The sequence below is a fragment of the Eulemur rufifrons genome, chromosome 18 (assembly GCF_041146395.1).
Source record: "Eulemur rufifrons isolate Redbay chromosome 18, OSU_ERuf_1, whole genome shotgun sequence".
NCBI lineage: Eukaryota > Metazoa > Chordata > Mammalia > Primates > Lemuridae > Eulemur > Eulemur rufifrons.
In genome coordinates, this window is record NC_091000.1 from 40,677,357 (window position 1) to 40,689,751 (window position 12,395).

General features: G+C 37.0%; 1 protein-coding gene across 2 annotated transcripts in view; it reads left to right on the plus strand.

The window, feature by feature from the left end:
* Window positions 1–1,130: 1,130 nt before the first annotated feature.
* GLRB (glycine receptor beta) overlaps window positions 1,131–12,395 on the plus strand; it is a 64,294-nt gene continuing 53,029 nt past the window's right edge. For both annotated transcript variants that reach the window (XM_069493344.1, XM_069493345.1), the window contains exons 1-2: window positions 1,131–1,278; window positions 2,999–3,149. In XM_069493344.1, the coding sequence (XP_069349445.1) occupies window positions 3,028–3,149 (122 nt within the window). In that variant the 5' untranslated portion in view covers window positions 1,131–1,278; window positions 2,999–3,027. The remainder of the gene's footprint in view (window positions 1,279–2,998; window positions 3,150–12,395) is intronic.

Genomic DNA, 12,395 nt, shown 5'->3' on the forward strand with positions numbered 1-12,395 from the left:
ATTCAAACAGAAGGCAGAGACTGTATCTAACTGAGATGTTCAAAAATCAGTGACTTTGAGAGTCTGGTAAATTCCTTTCAAGATTTGTAATCCTAGGCCGGGCGCGGTGGCTCACGCCTGTAATCCTAGCACTCTGGGAGGCCGAGGCGGGTGGATCGCTCAAGGTCAGGAGTTCGAGACCAGCCTGAGCGAGACCCCGTCTCTACTAAAAATAGAAAGACATTATATGGTCAACTAAAAATCTATATAGAAAAAAATTAGCCGGGCATGGTGGCACATGCCTGTAGTCCCAGCTACTCGGGAGGCTGAGGCAGTAGGATCGCTTAAGCCGAGGAGTCTGAGGTTGCTGTGAGCTAAGCTGACGCCACGGCACTCACTCTAGCCTGGGCAACAAAGTGAGACTCTGTCTCAACAAAAAAAAAAAAAAAAAAAAAAAAAAAAAAAAGATTTGTAATCCTAAGTAAATCTCTTCGTATCTCTGAATTTCAGTTTCTTCATCTATAAAATGGGAAGGATGGCATAAAAATTGCCCAGGAACGTGGGGAGGACTAAATGAGACAATGCAAGTGAAAAGTGTTTTCAAAGTGTCAAGTTCTGTACAAATGTTAACTATGTAACAAATGTTAAAAATGGTATTTACCTGCATGACTATACTGTCTTGGTAATTCTGACCAATTTAAGCTTGTTTAGAAAGGTCAGGCTTTTAGAAATTGGAAGTAAGATTCCGAGATTAAGCTAGATGCCAGGATCCTGGGCAAATGGTGAAATTGCAGACACTGTATTTTGTCCACTTCGGACCAAGAAGGTCATTTGTTGTTCTGCTGTTTTTTGTTCCTAGCGATCAAAAGCTGACCCAAAGCAACCCCAGCTCCTTGAAGGTTTTGTTTTTTCCTTTTGTACCAACACTATCACCCCAGTCCCTCCTCCCCATCCTTTTCAGTCCCCTCTAAAGGGGGGACTACATTTCTTCAGCTCGGAAACCCCTCCTGTGCCTGAAGGGGAAGGTGTCGTGACGTTGCTCCGTCGGGATACCTCTTCCCTCTCGCGTCCTCGGTCCCCAGCTCCCCGCGCGCGGTCCCCGCAGCGGCCCCGACAGCGGCGCGCCACGGCGCAGGCTCCGCGGCCCGAGCAGGCGCGTCAGTCGAGCTCGGCGGTGGCGCGGGCGGCGGGGACGCAGCTGCCCCCGCTCTGCGCCCGCTGCACCCCTAGCAGCCACCGCCACCTGGGCCCAGAGCTGCCACTATCTCACGCTGCAGCTGCGGGCAGGGGCGACTCCAGGTAAGTGCCAGGGGCTCCACTTACGAGGAGAGGGCAGGGGGTGGGGCGGCGGCGGCGGTCTAGGGACTGGAATAGATGACTCTGCGGAGACGGCGGGTCAAGTCCGGGGTGGCGGGGGCGGAGGGAGCACTGCGGCGTGCAGCGGGAGGGGGCGAGCGCTGCCCCGAGCGGAGCGGGGCGCGGGGCGCCGGGCCGCGGCAGCCCGATCCCCGATGCGGTGGCGTCCGCGGCGACGCTCCGGATGGAGCGATGCAGAGGGCCGGGAGAATTAGGGGACGCAAGATTGGCCGGGAAGGCTCCTTGCGTTGTTTTGTTTGTGAAGATCTTCCGGTCATTGCCGCTGTCCCTTTGAAAGACTGGGGGTGAAGACAGAGCAGAGTGCTGAATTTCTCTCGCCCCCTTGCAGCCGTTAGCGCGGCCCTCCTGTTTTCCTGGGCCAGGATGTGAAGGTGGGGAAAGTACCTGCTGCTGTGGGCAAGGTATCTGGAAGCGGCTGTCGCTGTAGGATGGGGGCAGGGAGCGTCCGATGCTGTAAGTTGACAGAGGAGAGAGCCCTTTGGTGGTGGTGGTGGTCTGATAAGCCCCCTCTGTTGTCTTCAGTTTAAAGGACCCAGGGAGAATTTCCTCTGGCTTGCTTTTAGTTGTGTAAAAAAAAAAAGATAATATGGGGAAAAATCCTGGGCAAAAGGGACTTGAAAAATATGACATAGGAGAAGCAAATTTATAAGGGTGAAGATGGAAAATTAAGTTAGTGTTGAAGAATGTGACAGGTCTTACTCTGCAGAAAACAATGAAAAAGAAACAAATTATGGTTTGGAAATGAAGGATTTAGAAGAGGTTTAAATAGTCCAGTGTTAGTAGATGCTTAAAGTTTTTATTTTTTTTTTTTATGCATCCGACTCTGACAAGAATAGAATTCTCATTTGAGCATGAGAAATGTTATTAAAATGTGGCTAAGAAGATTATTGAAAGTATAATCACACTTGCTGTTTTATTTCATATAGCGTTATCTAGAATTTCTGGAATTATCTTTTTGATTATAAATGTTATTATCACATAAGAGAGAAAGCTAAAAAGTTAATTTAATATGCACCTTTTTGGGGTAAAACGTACCTTGCAAATTTAATGTGTACAAATAAAATCGTGATGAATTTAGAATGTGGAACTCTTTGATGCTAATGTTTTCTTTTATTTCTGTCAGGTTTTTATTACTTGGAATTGTCTTTTTAAAATACTTTTGTTGTTTTTGAAAAAATATACATGCAAAATTCAAACAATACAGAAATTTCAAGAGAAGAAGTACTTCAAATGTACTGGCCCAAGATAAGCATTTTAACACTGTGTTAAACATCCTTCCAGGCATGTCTCTAAACATGTTTTGATATATTGTGCAATTCAATATCAGTTTACAATTTTCTACAACTATAGAATCAGAAATTTTACATAGTAATCTATTATGTCTCATGGGGTGTTTTCTATGTGCAATTATTTAAACTGACTTTTAATGCTATGTAAAGACTTTATTAGTACTTATAAAAGACACTTTAAATATACAGTGAAGTGTAACCATGTATGATTGAGCAATGAGGATTTGATGTATAAGTGTACTTGCCCTTTGGGTAGTAATGATCATATAGTAATGATCATACTTCTTAAAGGGACAGTCATACAGTTATCATTTGCTTCATAAATATAAATATTTTCCTGTTCTCTCTTGTAGATCGATCTTCTGAAATTTAACTTTTCAAGATGAAGTTTTTATTGGCGATTGCCTTTTTTATTTTAATTTCCTTGTGGGTTGAAGAAGCCTATGCTAAAGAGAAATCTTCAAAGAAAGGAAAGGGGAAAAAGAAGCAGTATCTATGCCCATCGTATGTCCTTCATGTCTTATATTCTTATATGGAGAAATGTTATTGCATTTTTTATAAAAGTACAGTGGTTTATTAAAATAGGTATCAGCAAAACTTTCATATCAGAAAATACACACATTTGTTTCATTGGTTGAAAATGACAGGGTGAAGAGAGGTTTAGAATGTGAGTTCAAGGTAAAGTTTTATCAAGTTTTGTTCATGCCGTGTATTTATATAATTCTTATACATCTTTACAGAAGTAGAAAAAAGTTACTAGTATTTCTTACATTAAATGTGCAACTTTAATCAGATATTGAGATTCTATGTTTTGAGTAAGTACCAGTTCAAAAGACTGATTTTTTAAAAATATCCCTAAAAGGTATATTCATGAAAAATCAGATGGTAAACTATGATATTAAGGTATGCTTAGTTTATACTGATGCATGGCAGAAGAAAATTCACATAATAGAATCAACTTTCTATTTCGATATTTGTTTGTAAATGAGTTATATTAGGAAATTAGGGTATATCTGAGAAAGCGTGTCATTAAATTTGACACTTGTAAAATCAAAATATAAATCTAAATACACCCCCCTAAAAGACAAAGTTTTGTGGTTTGGACTCTTTGTCTTGCATAGGAATGGTTACTATTACTGGTGAATAAAAGCAAATAATATCCAATAGAGCAACTGAATGGTATATATGTAAATAACTTTCACGAAATAGAATATGATTTTAGGTAATTATGCAACATATGCAGTGATCTGCAATAAAAATTAATTTGCCATTACAGGTCATTTTTCGAGTAAGTTTTCTTAAATGTTATGTTGATCATAGGTAACATTTCATTCCAGCACCATTGTTACTCAAGTGCAGATTGTTCTAATTTTACAGATGTTCTGTAAGAGATATTAAGGTACATTTTGGGAAGTGTATTTCATGAAGAAAGGATATTAGAATCGATATTTTGCAATGGCTATTTATGTGACTATGAGTGACTAAAGGTCTGGAGACAGTATAATGATCTACACAAAGTGTAGCATTAAATAAAGCTCCATATTAAAGGATAGCATCTGTTTTTCACCTTTAATAGTCTTGTTTATTCTAGTGCTACACAGTCTGATGTCAGGCTAGATTTCTGGGTATAAGACACAATGGTTCTGAATCATGTTCACGTGTTCTTCCTTGGTCATCTGCCCAGTTGGGTATCAACTGAGGACAGTGTGGGCAGGTCTGGGAATAACCACAATCTACAGCTATTGCTGCTCTTCACTGTTATAGTTTTTGTGCCACAACCCGCAGACTAGCATTTCAGAGAAGCGGCATTGGCAACCCTTACTCTTCCCAACTGAAAGGACACATTTTCATGTTTTAGAGATAGTTTATGTATCTTAACCTTTTCTTTGATGAGCATTGACATATTGACATAAACAGTTATGTGTCTTGTAGTCTTGGTGATTCTATGTGTGCAGTCAAGCCACCTTGGATTAGTCAGGTTTCTCTATATGAGGAAGCTGGTAGGGCTCTTGGTTTCTTCCCAGCAACCCTCCCTTCCTGCCCTACATCCAATGTTATAATCAAACTGTTATGAAGATGGCAACAGCAAGTCTTATAACTACCATATATCTTACAAGAGTGTTTTAGAGGACATTCTCTTTTCAGAACTACAATCTTAAATTGCCTTGTATATAAACTGACTACATATAGTGTCTGTAGTTATTCCAGACAGATTTTAAAAGTTAAATTTAGTAGGTAAAGAGTGAAATAATAAAAGTTCTCTTTTGGCAAATATGAAAATCTTCAAGTGGAAAGCCCAACATATCTGTTAAGCCCACGTCACAATATTTTAGATATGTTGAGTAATTAACTGAAATTTTAACTTTGAAATTTATCATAGTTTTAAATTTCTTTATTTTTTAATTATGAGACTAGAAAAAGCTCTAATAACAGTCACAGGGGTGATGCTGACAAATATCTGGCTCATTAAAAAGGAGATGTACCTTGGAGAATTAGAGTTGAATATTTTTATTTGAGTATTTTATTAAGAGTTCTGGCTTGATTATCACTGAGTTATGAACTTCAGAAGACTGGAGTTGTCTCCCTGGCTGTGATTGGATCCATTACATCAAATTCCTTCAGACATCAGGATTAAGAATCTCAGCTATAAGAATGGTCTGTGAAAGAATAGGCAAATTATTTGTATATTAGAGAATAATCCAGTTTTCTTATCTTGTGTAAATTGATTATGTATAAAACATTTTGATTAAGAGGAATATTTGAGATTACAATACCCAGGAGTACAGACCACCATAATACTCTATAGTATGGCAAAATTTTCACCCAAGTGATATTTTGATTTGTTTAAACTTTTGTTTTTTATCAGTAGCATTGGGAGGCAATAGGAGTGTATAGACATAGCAGTTAATATGTAGCAATCAGGAGTGAAAGCTTCCCATTTTATTGTTATAACAACATTTCCCCCCCAAAGACTGTAATACAGGAAACATGTTTTAGAATGTAGGAGAAATAATGGACTTGGATTCCTTGATATTCTAGGCTATAAATTTGATGGTAAGCTTGAGTCATATCATAAACTTTTCCTGGCCTCTTTTCTGTTTCTATTTTTTAACCTACATTGTATTGAGATGCCACAAAATCATAAATTAATGCTATTGTTTGTTATTTTTTGATGTGTAAGTAGAGCAGCAGTACCAGCTTGACAAAGTGCCTGGTAAATTTGCTTCCAAAAATTTCATAAATTTAATGTGCATTGACAAGTAAGAAATGAACTTTAAATTAATAAAAATATGTTAGATAAGTCCTTAGACAGTTACTTTTTTATTTTAAGCTTGACTTTGACATAGCCTTTGGTCTATTGGTCTTCCCTCTGATTTTCCATTCTGCCTGAGTGTTTTTGTCCAACTCCATGACTGTAACTACCACCTATTCACTGTTAACTCCTAAGTCTCTGTGTCTAACTCACCCCTCTCTAGGAGTTCCCCACCCTTACATCCAGCATTTCAACCTCACTGTCCCACCCTGACCCCAAACTCAACCCGAAATGGTAAAACCTGAATTCAGAACCCCTCTTCACCACTTTCTCAGCAAATGACATCACTGCCTCCTTTACCAGATTAAAATTCTGGGGATCACCCTAGATCTTCTCTTTTTATCTTAGCTTCTGAAATTCAGTAGTCACTAACACTTGTCAATTCAGAGTCCTTACCCTCTGTGCAATATGCCGTCCTTTTTGTCCCCATGTATGCATTGCTTCACTTACTCCTCCCCGCCCTCTTTGGTGGGCTCTTTCTGAGTCACCCTGCTTCTTGTCTTCCTCCATCGATTTGTATTCCACACTGGCCCTATAGTGTATTCTCCAAATCTTAAATCTAGTCAGGTCATTTCCATATTGAGAGCTTTTTAGGACTCCAGAGCTTTCTGAATAAGGTTGCAATTTCTTGGCCCCACACACAGGCTCTTGATGGAGTGACCTCTGACACCTTGGCAATATCGTCCCCATCTATCCCAGCCCCTGCCCCAACCCAGCCCACATGAGTCAGGTCTCCTACACACTTGCTCTTTCACATCTCTGCAAGTGTTCTTCCCTTTGCCTAAAATGCCAGTACTTTCCTTTTTCCTTGGTTAACCCTTGCTTCGGTGGTCTTGTCCAGATTCATAGCTATAACTACCATTTATTCACTGTTTATTCATAAGTGTATGTCCAGCCCAGACCTCTCTGAAGAGCACCACACCCATACATCCAACATTTTACTGTCCCCAAATGGCCTCTCACACAAAATATACATATAATAAAAATTTGTTAAACAGTGAATAAAAACTTAAAGATCTTTGGCCATCTCTTATGAAGTCATTATATTTGGATTTTGATAAGTTACCTGAAAATAAATTATATGATCTCTATTGGACAATATGTAGAAATATGGTCTAAATATAAGAAAAACTGGGTGAGTTAACTAGATAATTAGTGGAACATCTTCATCCTGGATTATGTTTCCTCTTGAAATTTTGGCCTCATCACATTCAACATTTTTGCAGTGATCAAAATAAAACTATACAGAAGAAATACTCATCCAAACTGAGTATATACGATATTGGGATGGGTAGTAAAGATGTATGACAGAATTAGGATCCAATATGATTTTAGAGGGACTAAGTGATAGGCGAGGTCTAACAAAATGGAAAGTATAAATTACACTTTGGTCCAGAAATAACTTGTGCAAATATAGGTGGGAGAAAGCAGCTTGGCAGAGCACATTTTGAAAAAATATTGGATAATATAATAATCATGATACAAATACATACATACACATGCATATATAGTGTTTAAGAAGGATAGTAGTGTTTTTATTTTACTAATCTTAAGTATGTTACTTAACAGAATTATTTAAAGCAAAGTTTACAGAGATCTCTGCACTGTGATAGTCAATATTTATACGAGAGAGAAATAAGATTAGAAGTAATTAAAATCATGTTATATTAAGAATTTGAAAGTTGTCCTCAAATTTTTGAAAAACTGTGATGTAGATAAGAAAGTAGACATTGTTGCTTGGCACTGATAGTTAAAAGTGAGACTAATGAATAGAAACTTAGGGAGCAATACTTTTGGCTCCAAATTAAGAATAACTTCCTAATAGAGCTCTGTCTAGATATAATTGGGAAGGAAGGTACTGAAGCCTGAGTGCTTCCAGTTATCTGGGATAATTACTTGGCAGGCATATTTTAAAGAAAGTTTGAGCATTGGATAGGTGGTTAGACCAGATGGTGATATTTAAGGTCATTTCAATTTGTAAGATTTTTAAGAATCTATGATTGTAATATATTGTATTTGATTATAGCCTTATGATTATCCAATAGCAGAATGACATAGAGAGAATCATGTTTTTTAAAAGTGTGTCCTGATCCATTTGTTTAAATATATCTGCCTTTATTTTTGGAGCATTGACTTGGAGAGCTCTACTATATAAAATATATTTAGGCCTTGTGTTAATAATAAAGATTTAAAAATCTTCAGTGGCAGAATTTCAAAAGATGAAAGGTTTATTGGAAAAGAATATGGGTGATCTATAAAATGGATACTCTTGAAAATTGCCTATATTGTTACTACTATAACATATCTAGATATCTAGAGAGAACTTTTTACTGATGTTTAGTTATGTATTTTCTTACGACTTATTGAACAATTCCACTTTAATGTCGTGCTATTATTTTACAATCAATTAAATTAATGATCTTTCATTTCCAAATAATTTCCCAGGTTTTGAAATTGGCATCCTCATTATTCCAGTTACTCAGGCATGAAACTTAAATGGAACCTGCTTTTCCCTTAAAATAATCTCCTGTATCTGGCATGTTCAAGTTTTTCTTCATTGCACCTCCTCTTACCATCATTTTCAACATATTGGTTACAATATTTTCCTAATTATTCACCCTACTTTTTCTTTGGTCATTATTATTCATCTGAATATACTGTTTCCATTTTCATCTTGTTATTCTTATGTTCAGGAACCCACAATATCCCCCTGTTACTTCATGAATCCAGTACATACAGTTACCTTACTTTCCAAAGGCCTTCGTAATTTATATTCCAAACTACGTGAAACCACTCTCTCATTCGGGAAAGGCTGACCTGCCCTCCTTGTTCCTAACCTTCTCTGGCCATTACTTATGCTTGGGTGTGTTTATGCTTGGACATGCCAACTTCCTGCTTAATATGTCCAGATTTCACTAGTTCTTCAGAGCTCATCTCAGGTGTATCCTTGCTTTATAAACTCTTTAAATAATTAGAAGTTTTAGTTGAGAATATGATTAATGTGAATTAATAGCAAGGTGTGGCTGTATAATACTTTGAAGTCTTTGACATTAATAGAAATACAATTTTTAGAAAGAAAAAAGTGTTAATTTCATGGCAGGTATATCACCTGGAGCATTGTGTTAAAGTCTGGTTGCCATGGTTTATGAGAGAAATACATGGGCGTTTTCTCAGAGAGTGATGATTGGTATTTGCATGAACGTGAACGTTTGTCATGTGTTGTTTGATTAATTGTACTGTGAGTTGTTTTCTTTGAAGAATAGAAGAGTTATCACCTGCTGTTTGAGGTGTTGTCATATAAGATGAACTACACTTTGTTTATATGACTCCAAGCTATAGAACTAAGACCAGAGAAAGAAACACAAAGGAAGACAAGTTCAATTTAAAGGATACTGTAGAACTGCAGTCCCCAAACTCTTGGCTGTGAACCAGTATTGGTTGGTAGCCTGTTAGGAACTTGGCTGCACAGCAGGAGGTGAGCAGCAGGTGAGTGAGTGAAACTTCATCTGTATTTACAGCTGCTTCCCATCGCTGGCATCACCATATAGGCTCCACCTCCTGTCAGATCAGCCCTGGCATTAGACTCTCATGGGAGTGTGAACCCTACTGTAAAGTGTGCGTTACCTAGGTTGCCTGCTCCTTATGAGAATCTAATGCTCAATGATCTCAGGTGGAACTGAGGCAGTGATGCCAGCGCTGAGGAGTGGCTGCAAATAAAGATTATCATTAACAGAGATATTTGACTGCACAATAAATGTAATGTACTTGAATCATCCCAGAACCATCCCCTCCCTACCCTGGTCTGTAGGAAACAAACAAACAAAAGAACCTGGTCCATGAAACCAGTGCCTGGTGCGAAAAAGGTTGGGGACCACTGCTATGGAACAATCCAAAGAGAAAATGGATTTCTTTAGGATTTCTTTGTTGCCAGAGTGACTGAACTTAGCTTGCATAGGAAAACAACCCAAATCAAGCAATACTGGGAAGCTAAGAGTATTTAAAAGTTCTTTTCAGCCCTAAGATCTCAGGGCCCTAGAATTAAAGCTGATGTTAAACTCCCTCTTCTTGATCTCCTGGAATCTTCTGTGTCCATACTTGTATGTTTTATCACTTGATTAGATTGAATTCTTTATAAGATGATGCCTTTGATTTTCTAGTTGAAGTGTATATAGTGTTAATTATCTAACTAAATTGTAAATACTTGAGATGAGATGGTTATGTATACTTTTATCCTGACTACTTAAAAATCTTTTTCATAAGAGCTCCATTTATGCATACTAAATCAAAGGGAATTAAGTGAGTAAATGATTATATAGAAAAGTCATAAATTTAATCTTTTGATGGGTTAATGGATCACTGGGTCCATGTTTAGAGTTAAAGTATATATTGTTTAAAATTCACTTTGTATGTCTACCAAATCATAATGGATAAGGCATTATAGCAGAAAGAACACTGCTGTATTTTAGTTAGCTCTTTGCTAATTGACTATATGACTTTCAATAAGTCACTTAATCTATCTGGGTCTCAATTTTCTAATTTATATAGTGAGAAGTTTGATCAGTAGTCTCCTAATTTCCTTCTTCCTTCTTTCCTTCCTTCATTCATGGCAACTGTATCTTTTATGATACAATAAATTTTTGCTTATGATCACTTTGGCACCTTTATATTCAGGGTTAACTATTTTAGATTTTTTTCAGTGTTTTATTTTGTTTCCCAATTTTGAACCAGTCAAGCTTAACCCACAGAAAAAGAATACACAAATTCTATTTCTTAACCAAGTTAACTACAAAGGGGATTTAATTTCAGAGTTGATTTATTGAAATGTAGGTATTTTACTGAACTCCAAAGTAGAAGAATAATATATGCAGAAGGTGAATTGTCTGCATTCATAGCCTACCAAATTTTCACAGATTAAGGAATTTGATTTACAGAAATGTGTTCTTTTTTATTCTTTTGGAGGTGAATAATTTCTATAATATGGTAAAGAATGGAGTATGTTTGCAAAAGTGTTCTATATGCTCCTTATGCTACTCCCTGGAATAGGCATGCCACTGCTGTGCTGCAGAGAGCTGAGGACCCTTTATTAATGAGTTCCTTTACCATAGACATTTTCTGGAAATTTACACTTAGAATTTATGAAGAAAATTATTCAAATTTATGTACATACGAATAGCTCCTCCGAGAAATGATGTAAATATGAAATAATATTTCTAGAGCTCTGATTGTAATAACAGTAAAACACTTATTAAATTGCTAATATACTGTGTTGGATAACTTGAAACATCTGAACTGATTAGTCCTCTTGCAAGAAAACAATAGTAGGAATTCATGATTATTCAGGGAAGTTCACTGCTTCTACTCTGATCTCTGAGAATAACCTCATAGAAAATGCCGATCTATTAATGAGTGGATATGTGGCATTCTCTAGGTCAGTGTTTACTCCTCAGTGACCTGACAAGATAACCTGAAGGTCTTACTGCAGCACTATTTAATATCACCTATACATTCTATTTTCATTTGCCTGGAACATCTGTAATATTTTTGGTTTAATTCTACAAATGTAGATGTTTTCAATGATTCAGAATCTTGGTTGATTTATTTTGTGTATTGATTGGCTGGGTCTTCATTGTGGTTTCACAATCCCTTTACTTACCCTCAGCAGTTCTATTTTTTTCTCTCTACACTGTTTCAGCCCTTTACCCTAACACCTTTCAGTCTTAGCATAAAATTTTAACTTTTATTTTAAAGAAAAAGAATAGAGGTCATTGGGCAGGAACTCCCCCAATAGAGTGCAACAGGTAGCACTCTAAAGTTACCTATAACATCATCTTTCCTTTTCTCCGTTGCTCCTGGTTTAGAAGAAAAGGAAAGTCCTTTCTTTGAGTCATGGATCCCATCTCCTCTACTCTGTTTTGAGACTTATCTCTTATCAGCTTACCTCCGCTCTTTCATGTTTTTAATTTTCTTCTCTTCTTTGGCTCTTTTTTCAAGGAGTTGGCAAACATACTGAAGGGTCTTCTCACTTGAAAAAATATATGTACATATAGTTTTTATATTCCTATTTCATTAACTTTGGTTTTGTCCTCTATCAATTGCTGTATTTCTTGAACTAATCGACTAAAATGGCCTATACTTCCTGAGCTTTAATTCACTATTCATTTTCTTCTCTTAACTTGAATTTGCTTAAATTGTAATATAAAAGCCATGTATTATTGTTTCAACAAATGAAATAGTATGCATCATTTAATCGTTCTCCTATTAATATTGACTCCTGACACCCTCTACTTTTGGTAAAGATATTTATTTTATTCCTTTTAAACAAATCTAGTATCTTTCTTTTATGTCTTTGTTATTACTCATTAAGGACTAATACCATCTTCACCCTGAAACAATCCCCTATTTCACTGATCCCACCTTTGGCTTCCAGAACTTTACTC